This window comes from Theropithecus gelada, chromosome 16, assembly GCF_003255815.1.
Source record: "Theropithecus gelada isolate Dixy chromosome 16, Tgel_1.0, whole genome shotgun sequence".
In the NCBI taxonomy this organism is placed as follows: domain Eukaryota; kingdom Metazoa; phylum Chordata; class Mammalia; order Primates; family Cercopithecidae; genus Theropithecus; species Theropithecus gelada.
In genome coordinates this window covers 49,429,532-49,453,342 of record NC_037684.1, presented here as the reverse complement: position 1 = coordinate 49,453,342, position 23,811 = coordinate 49,429,532, and the positions used below count along the sequence as shown (strand labels likewise).

Sequence of the window (23,811 nt, the reverse complement as noted above, 5' to 3'; positions counted from 1 at the left end):
GGGACCAAGAGCGGAAGTGGGTGTGACGGGGACTGGGGCCCGGTGGGCCCGCGAAGGAAAGATAGTGGGGAGTGGGAGCCGTGGGGTTCGGAGCGATGATTCCCCCACAGGAGGCATCCGCCCGGCGGCGGGAGATCGAGGACAAGCTGAAGCAGGTGGGCGTGGGCCTGGGGAGGAGGTGAGGGAAAGAGGCCAACAGCGGGGCCTGAGTGTCTACTCGGAGAGGAGGCAGGGGTGGGAGGGAGCGCACCCAGCGAGGAGATGGGGTTGGGGGCTAGGCCGTGGGGTCGGGACACAGTGGTCTCCTTTAGCTTCTGGTTTCTGGTGATGTCCTCCCCTTGCCTGCTCCCAGGAGGAGGAGACGCTGTCCTTCATCCGAGACAGCCTGGAGAAGAGCGACCAGCTCACTAAGAACATGGTGAGTCTCCTCGCAGCTGGGGGAGGGGGCAGGCCTCCGGACCCTGGGGGAAAGCCTTGCGACCTGGCGGTTCCAGTTCCTGCGGCCTGGGGTTCTGTCATGGGTAGCGACGCAGGCAGTGTGTGGGTTTATCTAGCAGCAGTTTGGCATCTCTCCTGCCTAGCCCCCTCCCCATAATATTCCGTCCCCTCACTGAGGAGGCTGCGCTTCCCCCTGGCCTGGACTTGCTGCTTTCTGTCTAAGCTCGCCATTCTTCCTTCTCTCCTTCTGCAAACACTCAGTGAGTCTGACCAGTTAGTTGGGCTAGGTACTGGGCATATGTCATCGTCAATGGATCCTCTGCCCAGGAGGTTGGCACTTTGAGATTCCTGAGAGCAGAGAAGACTCAGCCTTCACTCCAGAGGGCTTCAGGGAAAGAAAGAGCTCTGAAGTCAGGCAGATCTGGGATCTAGTCCTTGCCCTGCTGCTTAAGTGTGTGGCTTCTGATAGGTAACTCTGGTGTCAGCGAATTCATCTGCTAAAGCAGAGACTGTGCCAGCCTCCCAGTGTGTCTGTGAAGGTCATATGCGCTAATGCATGCGACTGCATCTTGCTCAGTGCCTGGTATACAATAGGTGCTCAATAAGTGAGGTTCCTTCTTTATTCCTAGGGGAGACTGGAAAAGCACAAAGTGAGTAAATACAAACTTGTATTTGTATTTAGTCACACAATAATAAAGTCCTAGTCCTTTTCTAAAAAATTTAATTTTAAAATTATTTCTTTTTAGAGACAGGGTCTGGCTCTGTTGTGCAGGCTAGAGTGCAGTGGCATGACCGTAGCTCACTGCAGTCTCTAACTCCTGGGCTCAGGCAGTCCTCCTGCCTCGGCATCCTAGTAGCTGGGACTGTAGGCACATACCACCACACCTTGCTAATTATGTGCGTGTGTGTGTCTGTGTGTGTAGACAGGGTCTCACTGTGTTGTCCAGGCTGGTCTTGGACTCCTAGTCTCAAGCAATCCTCCTGCCTCAGCCTCCCAAATTCTTAGGATTACAGGCATGAACCATCACGCCCAGCCTCTAGTCCTTATTCAATGAGTTTCATCCTTAAGAGAGTTTTGAAGATACAGAAATGCATTTGAGGCTTCTCTGTATGAAACTACTTCCAGTCCAGTTTAGGAATGCTTCAAAGAGAGCAGAAGTTGAGATTTGGCTTCAAAGGGTGGAAGGGAAGCCATCTTGGGCTGATTATTTTAGGAAGAATTAAGTTGATGCTTGGTTTGCCCTCAAATAAAATTTCAACCAATTTGTCTTAAATCACCTACTATATGCTAGGCACATGATGGGTGCTGAGGATACAATGGGGAACAGATACACCCTCTTCCTTCCCTTGTGGAGTTTATTGTCTAGAAACCCAGAGAAAAGGCAGGAAATGCCCAAGGTGGGTGTGTAGAAGCAGTGCTGGGACCACCATGAGGCCTGAGATCAAGAGGCTTCCCTCCTGCAGGTGTCTATCTTATCATCCTTTGAGAGCCGCCTTATGAAGCTGGAGAACTCCATCATCCCCGTGCACAAGCAGACGGAGAATCTGCAGCGGCTGCAGGAGAATGTTGAGAAGACACTGTCCTGCCTGGACCATGTCATCAGCTACTACCATGTGGCCAGTGACACTGAGAAGATCATCAGAGAGGGGTGAGTTAGGCCCATAGGGTCAATTCCTAATCCCTCCTGGACTGGAGGGTTGGTCTGTAATCCCAACAATTTGGGATGCTGATGCGGGAGGATCACTTGAGACTAGGAGTTCAAGACCAGCCTGGATAACACAGTGAGATGCCTTTTAAGCCCTAAGTCTTAAAAGGCGGCGGGGGGGATAGCATATATTTGAACCTGGAGTCCCATGTATTAATTCGCTTCTTTCCCTTCCAAATACTGTGTCCTTAGTCCTGCTTCACCCCCCTTGCCCCAGCCTGACCTGGCTCTTTTCCTTCCCAGCCCCACAGGTAGGCTGGAAGAGTACCTGGGAAGCATGGCCAAGATTCAGAAGGCAGTGGAGTATTTCCAGGACAACAGCCCAGACAGCCCAGAACTCAACAAAGTGGTAAGGGATCTGCAGAATAATGTGAGGAGCTTGGGGATATCAGTCTCTGTCCTGGTCTCATGAGGGACATGGGGCCAACTTGAGGATGTATACAGTAGAATACACAGAAGGATATAGCACAGTACATCCTCTAGGCATTAGTATCTCTGCCTCAAGAATTGCACATTTTTTATTATTAAAAATTCTTTATTATAAAACTTTTAAATATATTATAAAAATTAAATTATAAATTACATATAAAATATATACTTAACATTTGATTTTTTTTTTTTTTTTCCTCCTGAGACAGAGTCTTGCTCTGTCACCCAGGCTGGAGTGCAGTGCTCAGTTCACTGCAACCTCTGCTCCCGGGTCCATGCCATTCTCCTGCCTCCGCCTCCGGAGTAGCTGGGATTACAGGCGCCCGCCACCACACCTGGCTAGTTTTTGTATTTTTAGTGGAGATGGGGTTTCGCCATGTTGGCCAGGCTGGTCTCAAACTCCTGACCTCAGATGATCCCCCACCTTGGCCTGGGATTACAGGCATGAGCCGTTGCACCCAGCCGCATTTGATTTTTATAAATGCATTTGTTGTTTCTTTATTTTGGTTAAAAATACATAATATAATTTTTTTTTTTTTTTTGACACGAAGTTTTGCTCTTGTTGCCCAAGCTGGAGTGCAATGGTGCGATCTCCCAAGCGATTCTCCTGCCTCGGCCTCCTGAGTAGCTGGGATTACAGGCGTGCGCCACCACTCCCGGCTAATTTTTTTTTTTTTTTTGTAGTTTTAGTAGAAACGGGGTTTCACCATGTTAGCCAAGCTGGTCACGAACTCCTAACCTCAGGTGATCCGCCTGCCTTGGCTTCCAAAGTGCTGGGATTATAGGCGTGAGCCACCGCGCCCGGCCAAAATATACTATTTTAACTCTAAGTTAACAGTGGCGTTAAGTCCCTTCACAATGTTGTGTAGCCATCACCATTATTATCTCCACAAATATGTTCATCTTCCTCAAGTGAAACTCCACTCCCATCAAACACCAACTTCCCATTCTCCCTTCCTCTGTCTTCTGGTAACCACCATTCCACTTTCCGTTTCTGTGAATCTACTCTAGGAACTTGAATCTATGTGATTTTTTTTGCATTATATATTTTTAATTTTTTTTTAAGAGACAGGATCTGGCTATGTCATCTAGGCCAGACTGCAGTGGCACAACCATAGCTACTGCAGCCGCGAACTCCTGGGCTCAGGCAATCCTCCCGCCTCAGCCTTCCGAGTAGCTGGGCCCACAGGCACGTGCCACCATGCCCAGCTAAGTTTTAAATCTTTTGGTAGAGAGGAGGTCTCCTGTGTTGCTCAGGCTGGTCTCAAACTACTGTCCTCAGGTGATCCTCCCACCTTGGCCTCTCAAAGTGTTGGGAGGGGTTATGGGCATTAGCCACTGTACCTGCCTTCATTGTATCTTTGTGTTTAAGTTTTGGGGTCATTAGATCATCAGAGCAAGATAGTGGCTTGGCCTCTGGAAATTACAAATCTATTTTCTGTCTTTGTGGATTTGCCTATTCTGAATTTCTGATATAAATGGTATCTTATAATACATGGCCTTTTGTGCTGGCCTCTTTCACTTAGCATGATGCTTTCAAGATCAGTCCATGCTATAGCATGTATCAGTACTTCATTTCTTTTTCTTGCATATGCTATTCCTTTTTGTGGATAGACCACAGTTTCTTTTTTTGTTTTTTTTTGTTTTTTTTGTTTTGTTTTTTGAGACGGAGTTACGCGCTTGTTGCCAAGGCTGGAGGGCAATAGCGCAATCTTGGCTCATTGCGACCTCTGCCTCCTGGGATCAAGCGATTTTCCTATCCCAGTCTCCTAAGTAGCTGGGATTACAGGCACCCACCACCACACCCAGCTAATTTTTTATATTTTTAGTAGAGACAGGGTTTCACCATGTTGGCCAGGCTGGTCTTGAACTCCTGACCTCAGGTGATCCGCTTGCCTCAGCCTCCCAAAGTGCTGGGATTACAGGCGTGAGCCACCATGCCCAGCCAGACCACATTTTCTTTAGCCATTTATCCTTTGATGGACACTTGGGTTGTTTCCAATTTTTGTCTCTTGTGAATAATGCTGCTATAAACCGTTTTATACACGTCATCGTGTGGACAGATTCATTCTCTTCTATGTTTGGGATACCTGTCTTTTATCAGATATGTAGTTTACAAATATTTTCTCTCATTCTGTGGGTTATCCTCACTTTGTTGATGGTATCATTTGCAGCACAGAAGTTTTCAATTTGATACTGTTCAATTTATTTATTTATTCTCTTTTGCAAACCCCCCACTAACAAGAAGACACATTAACGGTGCAGTGAGAAAATAATCAGCCAGTATTTATTAAGCACCTACTTCTTGTAAAACCCTGGTTTTTACCTGTAAACACAAATTTTGAGAGAATATGAAGTAAAGGAGTCACCAAGGCTGCTTCCCGACATTTCTTCTTTGGGTTAAAGGATATCGGGGCAGGCCAGGTACGGTGGCTCATGCCTGATCCCAGCACTTTGGGAGGCTGAGGCAGGTGGATCACCTGACGTCAGGAGATCAAGACCATCCTGGCCAACATGGTGAAACCCCATCTCTACTAAAAATATAAAAATTAGCTGGGTGTGGTGGCATGTGCCTGTAATCCCAACTACTCGGGAGGCTGAGGCAGGAGAATTGCTTGAACCAGGGAGTTGGAGGTTGCAGTGAGCCAAGATTGTATCACTGCACTCCAGCCTGGCGACAGAGCGAGACTCTGTCTCAAAAAAAAAAAAAAAAGGGTATCAGGGCAGAAAAGGGCAGAGGCCCTGAGTTAGGAAGACCAAGGTGGCACGGGCAGGGGAAGGCCAGGAGTGACAGAACACTGAAGCAGCAGGCACCCGCTTCCTTCTGTTGTCCCTGCAGAAACTGCTCTTTGAGCGCGGGAAGGAGGCCCTGGAGTCTGAATTCCGCAGCCTGATGACACGGCACAGTAAGGTCGTCTCACCTGTGCTCATCTTGGATCTGATCAGTGGTGACGATGATCTGGAGGCCCAAGAGGATGTGACCCTGGAGCACCTGCCCGAGAGCGTGCTGCAGGATGTCATTCGCATTTCCCGCTGGCTGGTGGAATACGGCCGCAACCAAGGTAAGAGGTTCTGACTCGGCCATGTGGCACACTGGAGGCAGAGTGAGTTTTTTTTTTTGAGATGGAGTCTTGCTCTGTTGCCCAGGCTGGAGTGCAATGGTGCAATCTCGGCTTGCTGCAGCCTCTGCAACCCCGGGTTCCAGCGGTTCTCCTGCCTCAGCCTCCTGAGTAGCTGGGATTACTGGCGCACGCCACCACACCTGGCTAAGTTTTGTATTGTTAGTAGAGATGGGGTTTTGCCATGTTGGCCAGGCTGGTCTTGAACTTCTGACCTCAGGTGATCCACCCACCTCAGCCTCCCAAAGTGCTGGAATTACAGACGTGAGCCACCGTGCCCAGCTGCCTTTATTCTTTAATCCACTTGTCGTGGCTTTTTTGATAAAAGGATGTTTAACTGGAACCAATATAAGCAACCATTCTATGACTTATATATCAAGCTGTGAATCTAGGCAAATTCAAACTTTTCTTGTCTTGATTTTTATGTTCATTTGCCTTTTTTGATTAGTTGTAAAATTTTCAAATGGTACAGAAAGCCATGGGTGAAAAGTAAAAGTCCATCTTCCACTTCTGCAATGCCTCCATTACATAACCCAAAGATGAGCACTGTTAATGTTTATTTATGCCAGGTGTGGTGGCTACACCTGTAATCCTAACACTTTGGGAGGCTGAGGTGGGGGGATCGCTTCAGCTCAGGAGTTCAAGACCTGGCCAACATGGCAAAACCCTGTCTCTACAAAAAATACAAAAATTAGCTGGGTGTGGTGACACATGCCGGCAGTCCCAGCTACTTGGGAGGCTGAGGTGGGGGGAATGACTTGAGCCTGGGAGCTGGAGGTTGCAGTGAGCTGAGATCACACCACTGCACTCCAACCTGGGTGACAGAGTGAGACTCTTGTCTCGAAGAAAGAAGGCTGGGTGCAGTGGCTCACGCCTGTAATCCCAGCACTTTGGGAGGCCAAGGCAGGCGGATCACCTGAGGTCAGAAGTTCGAGACCAGCCTGACCAACATAGAGAAACCCCGTCTCTACTAAAAATACAAAATTAGCTGGGCGTGGTGGCCTGTAATCCCAGCTACTTGGGAGGCTGAGGCAAGAGAATCTCTTGAACCCAGGAGGTTACGGTGAGCTGAGATGATGCCATTGCACTCCAACCTGGACAACAAGAGCAAAACTCCATCTCGAAAAGAAAGAAAGAAAGAAAATAAAAACTTCAACTCCAATAGATACCCAGTACTGCACTTTTTTTTTTTTTTTTTTTTTTTTGAGACGGAGCCTCGCACTGTCACCCAGGCTAGAGTGCAGCGGCGTGATCCTGACTCACCACAACCTCTGCCTCCTGGGTTCAAGCAATTCTGCCTCAGCCTCCCCAGTAGCTGGGATTACAGGTGCCCGCCACCACGCCCAGCTAATTTTTGTTTATTCTCAAGGGTGCAGGGATTAGGTGTAAGCGTCTGAAGATACTTGTAACCTTCTTGCCATCACTAGCTCCTCTCCAACTAGATCAGGCCAATTGATGGACTCATTGACAGTTCCATGGCCATTTGTTCTTCATTAATTTTTGTTTTTGCTATCTGATAGGACTATCACAGTACTCTAACTTTTTTAATTTGTACTTTATTAATGGCTAAAGATGTGTGTTTTTCATTCACTAACATCTGTTGTCTGTTTGCTTCCTATAGAGCTCGTGTTCTTTGACCCCTTACCAAGTTGAATCTGGCTATTAACTTTGTTTTTTTATTAAAAAAAAAAAAAAAAAAGTACGATTTAAACTTACAACTAGGGCCGGGCGCAGTGGCTCGTGCCTGTAATCCCAGCACTTTGGGAGGCCGAGGCCGGTGGATCATTTGAGGTCAGGAGTTCAAGACCAGCGTGGCCAACATGGTGAAACCCCATTTCTACTAAAAATACAAAAAATTAGCTGGGTGTGGTGGCGGGCACCTGTAATAAGGTGGCTGAGGCAGGAGAACCGCTTAAACCCGGGAAGCAGAGGTCACAGTGAGCCAAGATCGTGCCATTGCATTCTAGCCTGGGCGACAAAAATGAAACTCGGTCTCAAAAAAAAATAAAAAAACTAGGGCTGGGCATGGTGACTCATGCCTATAATCCCAGCACTTTGGGAGGCCGAGGCTGGTGAATCATTTGAGATCAGGAGTTCAAGACCAGCCTTGCCAACATGGTGAAACCCCATCTCTACTAAAAATATAAAAATTAGCTGGGCGGAAGTGGCGCGTGCCTGTAATCCCAGCCACTCAAGGCTGAGGCAAGAGAATTGGTTGAGCCTGGGAGGCAGAGGTTGCAGTGAGCCATCACACCACTGCACTCCAGCCTGGGCGACAGAGTAAGACCTTACCTAAAAAAAAAAAAAAATTACAACTAATTATCAGTTCTATCGGAGGGTGTTTTTCTCTTTTAAGACTGCCTGGCCGGGCGTGGTGACTCACGCCTGTCATCCCAGCACTCTGGGAGGCTGAAGTGGGCAGATTACTTGAGCCCAGGAGGTCGAGCCTGCAGTGAGCTGACATCGTGCTGCTGCACTGCAGCCTGGACAACAGAGCAAGACCCTGTCTCAAAAAAAAAAAAAAAAAAGAAATACTTTGCCTGATTTGGGACAAGATATGGGTGGCTTGCGACCCAGAGCAGACAGCAGATGCTAAGAAGGGTTGACAGGTAGACATGGTGGGTCTGCAAGGCAGAGGCAGGGCCTGGCAGCCATACCTCTATCGCTCTGTATCTCCTCAGATTTCATGAACGTCTACTACCAGATACGCTCCAGCCAGCTGGACCGCTCCATCAAGGGCCTGAAGGAGCATTTCCATAAGAGCAGTTCTTCCTCTGGGGTTCCCTACTCCCCTGCTATCCCCAACAAGAGGAAAGACACACCTACCAAGAAGCCAGTCAAGCGGCCAGGTGAGCCCCCATCCTGGCCCATCTCTGCAACAGCCAGAGGCTGACTGGAACTGCACTGCTTTCATCCAATCTAGCGTTCGCAACGTCAGACCCCTCTAGAGCTTGTCATTATGGTAACCCTGACTGTAGGTACACAGGACAGAAAGCAAGTGTCTACCCAGCCAGTGAGGCCCCCGCAGAGCAAGACCCTTCTACCCAGCAGAGCCTGGGGGTGACACAGCTTCTTTGGAGTGAGGGAGTAACACAGGTGCTCAGTTAATCCTGCCTGAGGCAGGCGGCAGAGGCTTCTAGGGCCGAGCCCCTGCCTGGGCCTCGTGCCTCACACACACATCACCCTGTCAGGAGACCAGGCACACTGCTGCATCCAGGACGCTGGGATAGCGAGGGGATAGGTGCTCCAACCTTCACCTTCCAGAAAGGCAAGGTGACCTGAAGTGATGTGTAGCTGAGAGCTGGATGGGGAGAATTTCACTTTCCCAGTCGATCCAAAAAGGAAAGAAACCCCAGAGCATCTTCTCAGAAGAACTTAAACTGGCTTTGGGCTCCAGTGCGAGTCAGTGCCTCGTGGAAAGAGGCACCATGATGAGAGGCCTGGGCCAGTGGGTGTCGCTGTCCTGGGTGAACATCTCGTCATCTGTCTGTTCTTTCTCCCTGGCATCATGTCCCTTGTAGTCTGTGCTCCAGGTAAACAGTGTCTCTGCCAGCCACAGCTTGGCAAGCCCGGCTGTCTCTGACCACTGACAGATGCTGCCCACAACTCGATGACATGCTGGGATGTTCTGGGGTGGGGCTGCTGAGAGATATGCTCTGGAAGAGAAAGCTGGAGAAGCCAGGGCTGCTCCCACCCAGGCTGGCCCCCTGTCCAACTGCTGCTGCAGGCACATGCCCTAGGTGTGGCCTGTGGGACCTACTTATGACAACAGGCTTTAGGTAGAGCTTACTTACACCCTTGGTTTCTCCAGTCCCTACCTGCCCATGCCTCTCAGAGACCAAGGTGTCTGTTCCACAAGAGCACCCGCTCCCCTCCAGGCCTTTGTTTAGGGTTTAGAGAAACAGGCAGAGTAGGGGCTGCCCTCAGGGAGTAGAGCATTAGGGAGCTGGTGCCTGGGGCCTTCTCCCTCCAGTGTGGATGTCCTGCCCACCCAGCCAAAACCTGCAAATGAGGACTGCCAGCCCAGCCTGTGGGCGCAGCAGCCTGCACAGCGGATGGAGCAGCTCTGTACCTTCTGTGTGGTGGGGAGTGGCTGTCTCTGTGAGGCTTCGAGGATGCTTTAGCCCCAGCCACTCTGTGCTCACTTCCTCATCTACCTGGTTCCCTGACAGGCCCCCTGGAAGCCCCAGAGCCCTATTTGCACTGCCCTAAGAGTGCCCGCTGGCCATGCAGCCACCTGGCCTTTCAGGCAGGAGGGATCTGATCTCAGGTAGCTCACAGTGGACCGCATCCATCCTTGGCCCAGGAACACAAGAGGAAAGCTCTCCGGCTGTGGGGTTTCCGAGTTGTCAGGCACTGGTGGGCTCAGGACCGATGTCAGGCTCTAGGGAGTCAGGCTCCGTTGACGTCGGTTCCCACTTCTGAGGAGAGGGGCAGGGAGGCCTCCCAGGTGGTGAAGCACTGACCTCAGCATCCCTGGAGGTAATTGGGCGCCTGACGGGTTTGGCAGCTGCCAGATCTCTGCATCCCCGACCCACATCCTGCCGGCGTGCACCTGCGCCCGCGGCTGCTCCGGCTGCTCCTGGTGGGTCGTGGGGTGGGAATCCAATTCACTCATTAGTGAGCCTCGCTTGCTGAAGGGGAGAGCACGAGCAAGGCAGATGTGAGCCAGGCCGCAGAACTTGGTTATTAGGAGCTAATTATGGGCCGAGTATGGTGGCTCACGCCTGTAATCCCAACACTTCGGGAGGCCGAGGCGGGCGGATCACCTGAGGTCAGGAGTTCAAGACCAGCCTGGCCAACACGGTGAAACCCCGTCTCCACTAAAAATAGAAAAAAAATTAGCTGGGTATGGTTGCATACGCCTATAATCGCAACTACTCAGGAGGCTGAGGCAGGAGAATTGCTTGAAACCAGGAGGCGGAGGTTGCAGTGAGCCGAGATTGTGCCGTTGCACTCCAGCCTGGGCGACCCAGCAAGACTCTGTCTCAAAGAAAAAAAAAAACAAAACAAAAAAGAGCTAATTGTGATGTCATGCGGTGCGGCGCAGTGCAGTGCAGGTGTAAGCAATGAGCCTCCAGACACTGCCCTTTCTGCCTCAGCTTTCTGGGGAGCTGTCAGGACACAGCAGCCTCACTGTGCTCAGATAGACAGTAGGAGGGTGGAGGGCATCCCGGGTGCCTTCCTGCCCCCATACATTTTGTTAACAAGGCAGCTGCACTTGTCTACTTGAGATGCGGGTTTATTTCCCCACGTTTTCTGGCCCAAGATGTCTCATTCCCATAAAGGAGGCTGACTCAGGTGGCTGTGGGCGCTACCATTTTGTTCTCATTGTTTTCACTTGTGATACTAACTGTTGTTTTTTTCCCCCATGCCAAGAGCATGTGCCCTCTCCTTCTGCGCACACCCTCCAGGCTCTCTGTGTGGTGGCTTCTGTTAACCCCTTCTTGACTTTTGGATTTTTTCTTGTCCCTTTGGTTGGTTGGGGAACTCTAACGTGTGGGGCTAGGCTGCCTCTGGGTCCCTGAGCCGTCCGCCTTGGGCACCGCGCTCCCCGGAAGTTCAGTCAGGGTGGCTTCCTGCTGGCTGCTGTTTGGCGTACGTCCCAACACTGAACGTGCTCGGAGAGCTCTGCCTGGAGTTTGGGGCTGGGCTGGGGGCCTGTTGGCTTCAGGGTACCCCCAAGCTCTGCCACCCTGGTTGTGCCCTCTCGGTGTGCAAGCTTTGTCACTGGCTCCTCCAACCTGAGCCCTCGCCTGTTCTCACTACAATGCCGCTCCGTATTTTTGACTTCTCCTGGTGGATCTTGTTCCATTTTCATTATCCTCTGTCCTTTCAGAAATGAACTGAAATCCAGAACAAGGAGGGTCAGTAGTAGAATCAAGGCTCCATTTGGAGAAGGAAATGATTCTTTTCCTTCGCCTTTGTCCCCAGGGTCTCTGGTGGTCCCAGGGAAGGGCCTGCTCACTGTTGGGGGGCTGGGTATGGGGCCTGGGGGCAGGTGGAGGGCCGCTGCTGTTTTCTCTCACTCATTTCCTAGGTCTTCTTATCTCCTCTCTGTGTGGCTCTGGTGACAGGGACGATCCGTAAGGCTCAGAACCTTCTGAAACAGTATTCCCAGCATGGTCTAGATGGGAAAAAGGGGGGCTCTAACCTCATTCCTCTGGAAGGTAATCACCCTGTGTTCCCCTCCTGTCCCTTCCTCCTCCACTGTGTGTCCACGCACTTGGCAGGGCAGAGCCTCCCCCAGGAGGGCCTCGGGAGAAACCCTGAGGGGAGCAGGGTGGGAATGGCAGGTCCCCAATGCCACTTGGGCTTCAGCAGGCGCAGGGACAGTTTCGCGGCCCTCGGCCTGGTCCTCTCTGGCTGATGGCAGCTCTGCCCTCCCTGGGGCTCCCTCCTCCCTCCCCTGTCTCTGTCCTTGTCTCCTGTGTGAACTCAGAGAAAGCTCTTTGTCTGGGGCAGCCTTTCACGCTCAGACCCGCAGTGGCAGCCCCAGCCGGCCGAGGCCTCCCCTCTTCAGAAAGGGGAGTGTGTGCAGCAGGGGACAGGCAAACTGGGGCTTTGCGCAAATACGGCGAGGTGGGGAACCCCCCTGGGGCCAAGCATCAGCTCTTCAGCCCCTCCTTGGTCCTTCTCCGCTTTCCCTGGGCCTCCAGACTTGGGGAAATGAGCAGCTAAGGACGGTCCTGGGTGCTCACTGAAGTCAGGCTTGAAATGGCTGTTCCCAAGGTGGCTTGAGGTAGAGGAGGGGCTCAGAGCCCTCTCTGATGCCCCCTTCCCCATCCCCATCTGACATCCCCCTCCTGGAGATGAAGGGCTTCTTCCCTATACCCCAAGGGGCGGCCTGCCTGGCCCCTGGATAAACACTGCTTGTGTTTATGCGGCCAACATCTCGCCAGGTCACGAGCATGATTTCCGAGTTAAGCACCTGTCCGAGGCCTTGAACGACAAGCACGGGCCACTGGCCGGTGAGTACTGCAGCCCAGCCTGAGGGCAGCTGCTGACACTGCCTTCGCAGCGGTCCCCGGATGGCCTGCTCCTGTCTGGCCCAGCCAGGCCCAGTCTGCTCTGAGGATGGGCCAGGCCTATGCGCCTCTCTCTCCACTCTCTTTTGGGCCTAGGTCTCCTTGCCTCTCTCCAGATGGGAGTGCGTGCCTGGCTCTCAGGCCTGGGCCAAGGGGAGAAGCCGCTGCTACTCAGAAAGCAGGCAGAGAGGGAAGGTGGCTCCCTTGAGGGCAGGGAGCCCTGACGTCTGCCTCCTGCAACAACTCAGAGCTCTGATCCCCTCGGAGCCCATCCCTTGGCACATAGGACCAGGCAGTTCTGCCACTGGTTTTGTCCACAAGCGCCCCCGCTGTGGCCTCCAGTAATAGGATCTGGCCTCCTCCTGGGGCAGCTGGCAACCCCTCCTCTCTGGGACTTACCAGCCTCTTCTCAGATTTTGACCCCATGCCAGCCAGCCTCAGAGGCTGCAGCCTACCACCCTCTTAGATGTTCCAGAAGCCCTGGCTGGGCTGGTCACTTCCTTCACAGGCCCCACATTTGCCCACATGGATGACCCCAGTGCCATCCTCCTTGAGGTGGCACAGCCACCTGCCCACCCTGGGCTGCCCTCTTTCAGGTACAACTCAGAATCCTCAGTCCTGGGGTCAAACTACCTTATCCAGGATGTTGATTCAGTGATCTTCCCTCCTTATCCTTCCGTCCGTCACCCTCCTGCCTCTGGTGTCTGATCCCACTGTCTGCGCAGAGCTGAGAATGAAGCCAGAACAAAGGCTGGGCTCAGCTCCTATTGTTCCCCTCGAACCTGGCGGGGCCTGCTGGTGCCCTTGCAGCTTTCTGCCAGAACAGTCAGCCTCTTCCCCGTCCGCTGCCGGTCTGGGGTGCAGTCCAGGAGCTGGGGGACCCACCCCTCCCCAGCCAGAAGTGTGGCTGGCCCCAGACCAGCCACTCAAGAGTTGTGTCTTCCCCAGGGAGAGATGACATGCTGGACGTGGAGACCGATGCCTACATTCACTGCGTCAGTGCCTTCGTCAAGCTGGCGCAGAGCGAGTACCAGCTGCTGGCAGACATCATCCCCGAGCACCACCAGAAGAAGACCTTCGACTCCCTGATACAGGTCCCGTGCCGCCCTGGGGCTCTGCAGCCAGCCCCAGCGAGAGCTGTCACCACAGACTCTTGCAGCCCTCAGCTCCAGCCACCACCACCGCCTTGTGCCCTGTGGACTGGTCCTGGGTGGACGCTCACCACCTCCCCATCGCCCCACTTCCTGCACACTGGTCCCCTATACCCTACAAGGATCCCCCACCAGCCCAGAGCCAGCTCCCACCACCCCACCCTTCCCTGAACTGTCTCCCTGTCCCCTCAGGATGCCCTGGATGGGCTGATGCTTGAAGGGGAGAACATTGTGTCCGCTGCCCGGAAGGCCATTGTGCGACACGACTTCTCCACGGTGCTCACCGTCTTCCCCATCCTGCGGCACCTCAAGCAGACCAAGCCTGAGTTTGACCAGGTGCTCCAGGTATGTGGACGAGGGGCCCTCGAAAACAGCCAGGAGGCATCCTGCTGCCTGGTGTGGCCGCCCTCATCCCTCCCTGGGAGAACCGCATTCTCCATCCCACACCTCTGCTCTGAGGATGCTTGGAGACAGCTTAGGAAGGGCCCTGGGCGAATGAGATGCTCACTGAGTGACTGGAGGAGAGCTTGGAACTCCCTTGTGCTTCCTCAGGGCACGGCCGCCAGCACCAAGAATAAGCTGCCTGGCCTCATCACCTCCATGGAGACCATTGGTGCCAAAGCGCTGGAGGACTTCGCGGACAACATCAAGGTCCCTGCCGTCCTCCCCTTTCTCCCTCCCTCCCGTCCCAGCACCCACAGTGACCTGGCCCTGGGGGACTCTCAGAGAGCAGACCTCCAAGAGGGTGCGTTGTCCCAGGGGAAGCCAGCTGCACCGCTGGCCTGTCAGCACCCATGTGCCTTCCTTTCCTTCCTGGGGCCTCCAAGCCCTCTGAGGTGGGAAGGGCCTCTCCCCCTTGGTCCAGCCTGGCTCAGCCTTTGTGCCTGAGAGGTGTCCTGGCACCCGTCTGCAAGGAGGTGGCACCGTGAGCAGGTGCACGGGGGGCGTGGGGTGGGCCGGGGGCTGCTTCAGGGAACCAGAGGCTGTTTTTCCACAGAATGATCCGGACAAGGAGTACAACATGCCAAAGGACGGCACCGTGCACGAGCTCACCAGCAATGTGGGTGCTGCCTGAGGACACCGGGAAGAGGGGAGGAAGGAGGACCCAGGCCCAGGGCTGGGCAGAGTACTGGTGGAAGGGACCCAGTCTGGCCCAGAGCTGCTCGCACCTTTGTGAGCGGTCCTGGGTGGCAGGATGGACAGTGACGTGCTTAGTGTCTCTAGCAGACAGGGCCCTTCCTGGTAGACTAGAGTGAAAATGAAGTTTCCAGCCGCGCTCTTCACTGGGTGGATCCCAGCCCTGGGCTGGCCATGGGCACTCAGAGGGGTCGCTGCGGGAGGCCGTCAGCCGGGCCTGCCACTTGCCCTTCTGCACCGTCTTCTTCCCACCCAGGCCATCCTCTTCCTGCAGCAGCTTTTGGACTTCCAGGAGACGGCAGGTGCCATGCTGGCCTCCCAAGGTACTGGCACTTCCCAGCTGGGCCCCCTGCCCCACTCCCCTTCTTGCCTGGAGACATGGGGTTAGAGGGCAGGTAGCAGTGAGGAGGCGTCTCCAGTCTGTGGAGGGGTTGAGATGTGCCCTGCAGAGGGTCCCTGGGGTTGAGCATCAGGAGAGCGAGGTTTGCCTGCACCTTTCAAGACCAGACACTGGACCTCCGGCCCCTCCCTCAGCCCCTTTGACCGTCGTCGCCCTGGAAGCAGTGTCCTCACTCTGGGAGCAGTGCTGGCTGGTTGGAAGGTGTCCTTTCTGCGCCTGCCCCCCTCCCGAATCCTTCTCTGTGTCTGCCTGCTCTCCTTATCAGGCTCGCTCAGCTGGCCTTCAGAGGGTAGCAAGTGTTTCAGGGCTAGCTGGGTGTCTTCCTGCTGGCCCTGCCCTGGGACTGGAGCTCAGGGTCGGCCTGTGAGCAAGAGCACCTTTCTGGTTCATTCCAAGTACTGAGGTCCCCGGGCCCTCTCCTTCTGTCCCATTTTGGGGGCAGGGAGCCCATGGGCAGCCTCCAGCCTGCAGTTTCCCAGCTCTGTACTTACAGAGCGCTCCCTGGTCCTCGGAGGGTCCTGCCTGCTGTGTGTTGCTGTCTGTTCTGGCTGTCATGGGGAGAGGTCTGCTTGACTCGGGTTGACGTGCCATTTCTAACCTGTTTTTTGCACTTTGCATCTTTCTCCCTCCTTTGTCTCTCCTTCCGTCCCCTCTGTGTGCACTGCCTTTCACTCCGTAGTTCTTGGGGACACATACAATATTCCTTTAGACCCCCGAGGTAAGCAGTGCGGTTCTGCAGCCCCCTTCTGTCCCTCTGAAGCTTGGTGGGTGAGGTTCCCTGGGGACTGACTCTCAGGACCTACTGGGGAGCCCGAGTCAGAGGGGACATGAGTTTTCTCAGGGTGCTCTCAACTCTCTCTGCTCCCTTCAGGGCCACTCTGTCTCTGAGCTTATCCGCAGCACCTGCCGGGGCCAGAGCCCTGAATACACGCCCCAGGCTCACCCGGCCTCCCTGCCTTGCTGTCCCTACTCGGCCTTCCACACTGCAGGCCGCAGCTTCCTCTATTCAGGAGGGTCTGGTAGAGGGGGATGTTTGAATGTAGGGAAGAAGGTGCAGAGACTGTGAGGAGCCCTTTCTAAGACTCTGCTGTTGGCAAAAAGAAAAAGGGGGCCTTGTAGAAACCACCCAGGGTGGGTGGGCGCAGGAGGGGACAGGGCGCTGGCATCTCACTCTTGTCCTGCCAGCTTTTCTGCTGACATGGACCAGCTCCTTAGCCATGCCGCCCCATCATAGAGGGCAGCTCTGGGTTCCAGAAAATCCAGGGCCGGTGCTTCCTGTGGCAGGGGCCGCCCTGTGGCTTAGCAGGTAGCTGGCTCTGCCCAAGGAAGCCCGGGGACCTCAGTGTCCCCTCAGACAGCTGCATGGCATGCGGGAAGGGCCGTTGAGGGTCTTGGCTGCTGCCACTGCAATAACAGGACTTCTCTCACAGAGACCAGCTCTTCGGCCACCAGCTACAGCTCCGAGTTCAGCAAGCGGCTGCTAAGCACCTATATCTGTGAGTGTTCTCCCGGGCAGACCAGCAGCCCTGCCGCCTGCATGCCCTGGCTTTCCCTTCCTTCTGTCTGTGCTCTCTGGCTATTCCCAGGGCCCTCTCCTAAGTGCCATCTGACCTTTGGAACCACAACCTGACCTCTAGTTCAGAGGCTGAGGGGAGCTGGGCTAAGGCCTCCTGAGGCGACGAGGAGCGATGGATAGGAGTGCGTTAGCAGGTCCCAGGATGGGGTCGTTTGGGTCAGACTGCCATGGTGGGTGTGGCCCCATTTTTCCCTGTGCAGGTAAAGTACTGGGCAACCTACAGTTGAACTTGCTGAGCAAGTCCAAGGTGTACGAGGACCCAGCTCTGAGCGCCATCTTCCTTCACAACAACTACAATTACATCCTCAAGTCCCTGGAGAAGTAAGTGGCCTGAGGGAGCGAGTCTGCGCCCCTCGGCTGTGCAGCGCGCCAGCCCCTGCCCCCTGGGCTCCTTCTCTTGTGGATGAGAGGGGAGGGGTGCTTCAGTCTCCTCCATCCCAGGACCCGGAAGGTGGGAGTGCTGCTGCTGTAGAGCTTGTAGAGTTTGGGGTGCAATGGGAGGCCCTCCCAGCATTGCTGCAGTCTTTGGGCGTGAGGAGCCAGTCCTGCCCCTTCTCCTCTGTCCCCTACCCCCACCCAGGTCTGAACTGATCCAGCTGGTGGCAGTGACACAGAAGACTGCCGAGCGCTCCTACCGGGAGCACATTGAGCAGCAGATCCAGACCTACCAGCGCAGGTGAGAGGCTGGGCCCGCCCTGCTCCTGCATAGGCCCCCAGCCGTCTTAGCCCTCACCCCGCCCCGTGCCACCACGCACTCTTCCTTCTCAGCACCTCAGGACACAGGGTCGGTCATGGGGAACTCCTGTCCTCTGGACCCTAATCCTCCACTTGGTTTCTAATCAAACTCACGGGCCAGAGAGAGAAGCCCCCCTCCTCCACCACTACCTGCTCCTAGGGGCCCACTGTCACCACTGTAGAGGGGAGTCTGCCAAGTGTCAAGGCTAAGAATGATTGAAGAGCTGACTGTCAGAGACGTGGGTAATGTTTACCCCAGGAGAAGAGCAAGGTCACGAGAGCACTTGAACTTGGCTGAGCCTTGGTCTGTGGGGATCCCTCTGCTTCTCTGGTCCTCTTTCTTCCTGGCCTTGTTTCTTCCCTTTGAATGTGTCTCCCTCTTCCTTCTCATTCTTCTGCCCTTCACTCCTTTCTTTCTCATGTTTCTCCATCTTAATTTGCCATGATATTGATGTAAAGTATAGTTGATGGTATTTGTTCAATTTATTGAACACTCAAGTGTTTCCTTACGTTTTCTCAGAAAGTGACCAGTTTAAAGATTTTCTATTCCCAGGAAGAAAATGTGTTGTTTTGCTTAGGTGTGACCCATATCCCTTCCTACCACCACCCACCAAGTAGATCCAGAGATTTAGCAAATGAAACAAGCCAGGCCACTGAGGTAGGCCCCCCCTGCCCTCACACTTCTCTTTCTGTCTGGCAGTTGGTTAAAGGTGACCGATTACATCGCAGAGAAGAATCTACCTGTGTTCCAGCCGGGAGTCAAGGTGGGCTCAAGGCCTGGGCTGGGAAGGGGTGTCTAGCGGATGGGATACTTTTTGTCGTGTCTCGGTGAAAAAGTGGACAAGCATCCCCCTGGGATCAGAGAGCAAAGGATGCATGCGTCCATCAGGACACAGGAGAGAGGCCCAGGCCAAGGGGGTCTGGGGAAGAGTGGGGGCAGGCCACTGGGCTCTAAAGTGAGCTTTCTTTGCCGTCTCTCCTGGCTTCCCAGCTCCGGGACAAGGAGCGGCAGATTATCAAGGAACGTTTTAAGGTGAGTCGGGGTCCTCTCCCCTCCACTGCTTGCTGCTACTGTTGAGGCAACACACATCCAAAATGTTTGTCTCTGGGTCCCTTCCTTTTTCACCTTTTTGGTGGCCAGGGCTTCAATGATGGCCTCGAAGAACTGTGCAAAATCCAGAAGGCCTGGGCTATTCCAGACACAGAGCAGAGGGACAGGATTCGCCAGGCCCAAAAGACCATTGTCAAGGAGACCTACGGGGCCTTTCTACAGAAGTGAGCCTTCCATTTCCCTCTCCCAGCCTGTGCTGCCCACAGCCCCAGTGGGCCTCTTCAAGCTCCTCTTCCTCAAGGGAAAAAGGAGAAGGGTGGGGGGTTTAGGCAGCAGATCCAGTGCCCTGGGCTTTGGGGCGGGACCAGACAGGGAATCACTCAGGGCCACCCCTTCCAAGAGACTGTCAGGAGTGCCTTAGGCTGAGGGTGGAGCTGGGGAGGGTGGCCCTCCGTCCCCTGACCACAGTGCCCCCTCAGGTTCGGCAGCGTACCCTTCACCAAGAACCCAGAGAAGTACATCAAGTATGGCGTGGAGCAGGTGGGCGACATGATCGATCGCCTTTTCGACACCTCTGCCTGAGCCTCCTGCTAGCCCTGTCTGATTCCACCAGACTGGCATGTCATTGGACAGATAAACCAGTGTTAACTTGTCTCTGGGCTGGGTGAGCTCGAAGTCCTTAGGGACAGAGACCTGTCTCCACCACCCCATCCAGGAGCTGTGTCCCTGAGCCCTCTAGTCCTGGTTTCCACTTTCTCCCCACAGCCCGTGTTCCCAGCCGAACCAGCACTCTCTGGGAAGCCTGGGGTCCCTTCACACCTTGGCTTTTATGACCCAGATGGCTTCTGAAACAGGAAAGGAGAGAAGGAAGACAGAGGCCTGTGCCCACTGCTGTCCCATGTGTACCAAGAGCAGCAGGGCAGAATGGCCCTACCTCCAGCCTAGGTCAGAGCGGAGGACAGAGAACTCCCCTACAGCCCAGAGATGTGGTAGGGCTCAGAGAAGCAGCTAGAGAAGCAGCTAGAGCACCTGGAGGAAAGGCAGTCAGCATTGACTCCCTCTCTTAAAACACATTCCCGCTCGCCCACAGGCCTGAGGTCTGGGACCTTTCCCTCCTAGGAGTTCCCTAGGTGGCTGGAGGAGGCAGACTCACTGGCCATTTTTCCCTAGAGTCCAGCACACTGCAGGAGGCGTTCGGAGGAGTTCCATCCCACCCTCTGCAGCCTTCCTCAAGCGCCTGTCTCTGGTCCCCAGCCTTAGTGCCTCCTGGCCCAGAGCCAAGCAGTCGTCGTTGCCAAAGGAGCAGTTAGGCTGCCTGCCTATGGGCTGGGAGACAGGGACAATGGGGAAAAGTTCAGGAGCAAAGTGAGAGTTGGAAGCAAAAAATAGGACCCCGCCTATTTAGGACGAGAATGAAGACTGACCCTTGAGGCACACTTGCACTGGAGATGGGTTTATTTCACACTCTGCTTGTGTGCTTACAGAGGGGGAGCTCAGCCTGGCTTCATCCAGAGACCCTGCCATGGCCCTCCCCCAGCCATGGGAAAGCAAACTTCATCCTCAGGTGTGCAGCCCAGGCCCTGCCCTGTTACGGTCTAGGCCGCCTGCCATGGGGTGCAGCCTCTCCAGGGGCTGGGCCAGACTTGCACGCTGCCCACATCCAGATTCCAGCGAAGATGAATTGGCTGCATAGCACCCCAACCACATACACGAGGAAGAAGATGCGGTCAGCAGTCTCAGGCCAGCTTCTCTGTGACCCCTTTACTCCTCTGGGGGACTCTGTGGGGAGAGATACAGGGAAAGGAGCTGTTCTTCAAGGTCCCCCCAACATGAGCAGAAGAGTGAACCACAGGGGTCATCAGCTTGTATCTCTCCCTTTCTTAGATTCTCAGCTGATGAAAATTTGGGTCTGGCCCATTTCAGGCCATCTTCAGTTAAAGAAACACCCTCTTAGGCTGTGCAAGGTGTGGGTTATCAGGGGATTGAGGTCACCTGGGACGTCAGGGAGGCTAAGCTTGCTCCCTGCCCCAGACCTGTTTCTTCTAAGGGAGGAGGACATGGTGGAGACCAGGGATAGGAGAGCCAGCAGGGTAGATGCAAGGAGCTTCTATGCACGCCTGAACCCCCCGCACCCTCACCCCAGCCCTAGGTATGCACCTAGGCCTCATTCCTTACCCCCCAGCCCCTGCCCACCTTCAGGATGAGGCCCTGGGTTGCCATGCTCTTGCTGTTCCCCTCTTGGGGCTGGGCTGGGGCTGCTTTTGGCCCCAAGGCTGCTCCGGGCCAGCAGCCCAGCCAGCAGCACAGTCTCCATGGTGCTGAGGAAGAGCAGCAGCAGCAGGATGGTGAAGTAGTAAACTGGGGGAGGCAGGGCACGGGGAGATGCTCAGGGGCCCGTCCCTCAGCAAGCTGAGCAGCTTTGGGTGACGGGGGAGAAACGGCAGGCTGGGTGAGGTAGCAGGGCTTACTGAGCAGTGGGTTGCAGGAGGAGGAGCTGGGCAGGGCCTGCACCAGGGAGGAGTGGAAGACGAGGTAGCCCAGCAGCAATGTCACCTTGTAGCCTATGCGCTCAATGGCCCGGAGGGGCAGCAGCCCCCCGCACACGTCAGCCAGCAGCAGCGCCTCTGCAGGCACCAAGAGAGCGATGATGGACTTGAGTGCCGTGTTCTTCAGGCTCATCTGGAAGGGGAAAAGCCAGGGCCTTCCAGTGGGAGGAAGGAGGTGGGCAGTGGGGGCATGGGGCTTGGCCTCTGGCCCTGCATCCTCACCCCCACCCACCTCCAGCAGGCCTCTGTTGGTCTCCTCCCGACTTGACTCACCTTCACCTGGAAGCAGGGCACCAGCTGCTGGGGTGGGACTTGGGTCTTCAGATCATAAACTACGTATTCCCTCTTGACACTCACAATCTCGTTCACCGCGTGGGTCTGGAACTCTAACTCCATCGCTGAGGGGTGGGAATGAGAACTATGAACTAGGAAGGAGAGATCCCAGCTGCCAAGTCTGGGGGTAGCAGACTGGAGCCCAGGGGTGATGGAGACTGTTGATGGCTTTTGGCAGGGACAGACTTGGAGACAAAACCAGTCCGTAGATGGGCTTCCCAAACCTTGTTTTGCAACATCCCAAATCGTCTCCAGTTAAAGGAAGGCCTTTATGAGATTCATAGATGAGCTTTCATTGTAAAAATAAATGTACTTTGCACCACTTCATGGTGGAGGGAGAACTGGTCACAGGTTCGCCAGTCTATCATCTCACACCTGAAGCAGGATCCCCAGGGCTACGGCTGTGGTCTCTCACGGAGGGAAGAGTAGGACTTCTTTGCCAAGTTAGATGTCACCCAATGGGTTTATACAGGGTGGCTGCACCTTCAGGTGGTTTCCAGGAGTGAGGCCACAGCATCCTGAGCCTCTGGCCTTGCTGCAAGGGGCTGAGCCACTGCGGTCAGGCCATGGCTGTGGAGGGCAGTTGCTCCGGGGAGGACAGAAGACTGATGTGCTCGGACCTCTAGGATTGCAGAACTGCTGCAAATCTTTGAGTCTGTCACCCTAGAGAGGAGCCCTGAGGCTACTGCTGAGTGCAGAGAGGGGCTGCCCCTCAAGTAGGGGGCGCAGTGGGAGAGCAGGTGCTGCCCACCTAAACCTGGGGTAGACTGCTCTGAACACAGACCTGGGCATTCCCTTTCCGTCTGCCTTCTCCCCTTCCCTCTGCCCTGCACCACAGACCTAGGAGTTCCCTTTCCCCACCTTCCTCCTCCCCTCCCCAACCCTGCAGCCCCTGCCCTGTCAGCACCTGTGTTGCTAAGAGCATAGAAACTGAGGCTGCAGTTGCTGTGGTCCCGGGGGAAGTGGAGGAGCTCAAAGTTGCAGTTGGTCTCCGTGGTGAGGGCCAGATTGAGCTTCACGTGGCCATCCTGGTCTACTCGGACCTGTGGGCTCTGGTCCCTCCAGTCCACCCAGAGCCTGTGGGGAAAGGTACCACAGCCAGAGCCCCAGCCCCTTGGACAGGGCCAGGGGAGACCCTGGCATCCCACCCCCAACCACAGAGGCAGTAGAGATGCACTGCTAGTCTGGCAGGGACTGCCAGGAGGGGCATATTCACCCAGCCTCTAGGTTGTAGATGGGGAGAAGGAGGGCTATGCACCGCAGATTCCTGGGGCAGGAACTGTTTCACTTACGCCTCCAGGATGGTGAGCCTTGGTGTCCAGAGAGAATCCCAGGGTAGCGTGACAGCGTGCCGCGGGTGTGCACTAGTGTTCCAGGCCAGGCGCGTGTCCAGCCAGGACTGGGGACACAAGGGCATCACTGAGGCTCCTGATCTCCACGTATCCATGCCCCCAAGCTCAGCATGTTGATGAAGGCTGGTACTTCTGAGCTGGACTCAGCTGGGCTTTCCCATCCCACCTCCCCAGGGATAGGAGCTCACCAGCTTAAGCAGCAGCATGGAGGACATTGTGTATCGCAGGATGTCCTGAGGGAAGGGCAGTGTGTCACCTCAGGGTGAGCGCTGTGTTGGCAGAACACGAACACGGCAGGAGACCCCAGCACTATCCAGGGCTGAGTCCTGTCTCCTGCCCAGCCCAGCACTTAGGGCCCTTGGCCTAGCGGCACTTACCACATTAAACACATTGGAGACAAACACCTGCACGTCCACGAGCAGGGGTGCACTCCCATTGTTTGGAATCTGGATGCTTTCCTGAGCCTTCTGGGGCAAGCTGACGTTGAAGAGGGATGGCCAGACTGAGCGATAAAGGTCAAGGTCACTCAGGTGCCCTAGGGCCCATCGCAAAGCTTATGACCTTGCCCTCCACCTACCGGCTGCTGTCTCTTGGAAGCCCTGCCCATGGACCAAGGGCCAGGTGATGCTGAACCCCAGGAAGGTGAGATGGAGCAGGGGCCACAGGTTCATCATCAACTGCACGGAGGGACTGGAAGGAGCAACAGTGCCTAAGCTACAACCTCTGTTCTAGTCACTTCTCCGGCAGCTGAGCAATTGGTCAGAGGCAGCTGCTCTGGGCAAGGACCCTAGAGCCGTGGACTTGGCAGCC

General features: G+C 54.8%; 2 protein-coding genes across 8 annotated transcripts; one reads left to right on the top strand and one right to left on the bottom strand.

The window, feature by feature from the left end:
• Positions 1 to 21,976, top strand: EXOC7 (exocyst complex component 7). 7 transcript variants are annotated; one of them, XM_025363753.1, is made up of 20 exons: positions 1 to 155; positions 353 to 418; positions 1,903 to 2,087; positions 2,388 to 2,493; positions 5,413 to 5,635; positions 8,374 to 8,541; positions 11,770 to 11,862; positions 13,669 to 13,814; positions 14,064 to 14,216; positions 14,424 to 14,522; positions 14,869 to 14,931; positions 15,265 to 15,331; positions 16,088 to 16,126; positions 16,839 to 16,904; positions 17,185 to 17,305; positions 17,565 to 17,660; positions 18,420 to 18,483; positions 18,711 to 18,752; positions 18,861 to 18,994; positions 19,250 to 21,976. In XM_025363753.1, exons 1-20 carry the CDS (start codon positions 96 to 98, stop codon positions 19,350 to 19,352), a joined length of 2,094 nt encoding a protein of 697 aa, XP_025219538.1. In that variant the 5' UTR covers positions 1 to 95; the 3' UTR covers positions 19,353 to 21,976. The 7 variants fall into 7 exon arrangements, with proteins under 7 accessions (XP_025219538.1, XP_025219537.1, XP_025219535.1 ...); XM_025363752.1 differs by lacking the exon at positions 16,088 to 16,126 and adding an exon at positions 12,595 to 12,663; XM_025363750.1 differs by lacking the exon at positions 16,088 to 16,126 and adding an exon at positions 12,511 to 12,663.
• On the bottom strand, positions 20,210 to 23,758 carry ZACN (zinc activated ion channel). The gene is made up of 9 exons (XM_025363763.1): positions 23,579 to 23,758; positions 23,379 to 23,503; positions 23,190 to 23,234; positions 22,942 to 23,048; positions 22,557 to 22,726; positions 21,590 to 21,714; positions 21,239 to 21,449; positions 20,964 to 21,128; positions 20,210 to 20,549 (listed from the first exon to the last, which is right to left on the bottom strand). The coding sequence occupies exons 1-9, from the start codon at positions 23,673 to 23,675 to the stop codon at positions 20,359 to 20,361; spliced, it is 1,236 nt and encodes a 411-aa protein (XP_025219548.1). The 5' UTR covers positions 23,676 to 23,758; the 3' UTR covers positions 20,210 to 20,358.
• Between the last annotated feature and the right edge of the window lie 53 nt (positions 23,759 to 23,811).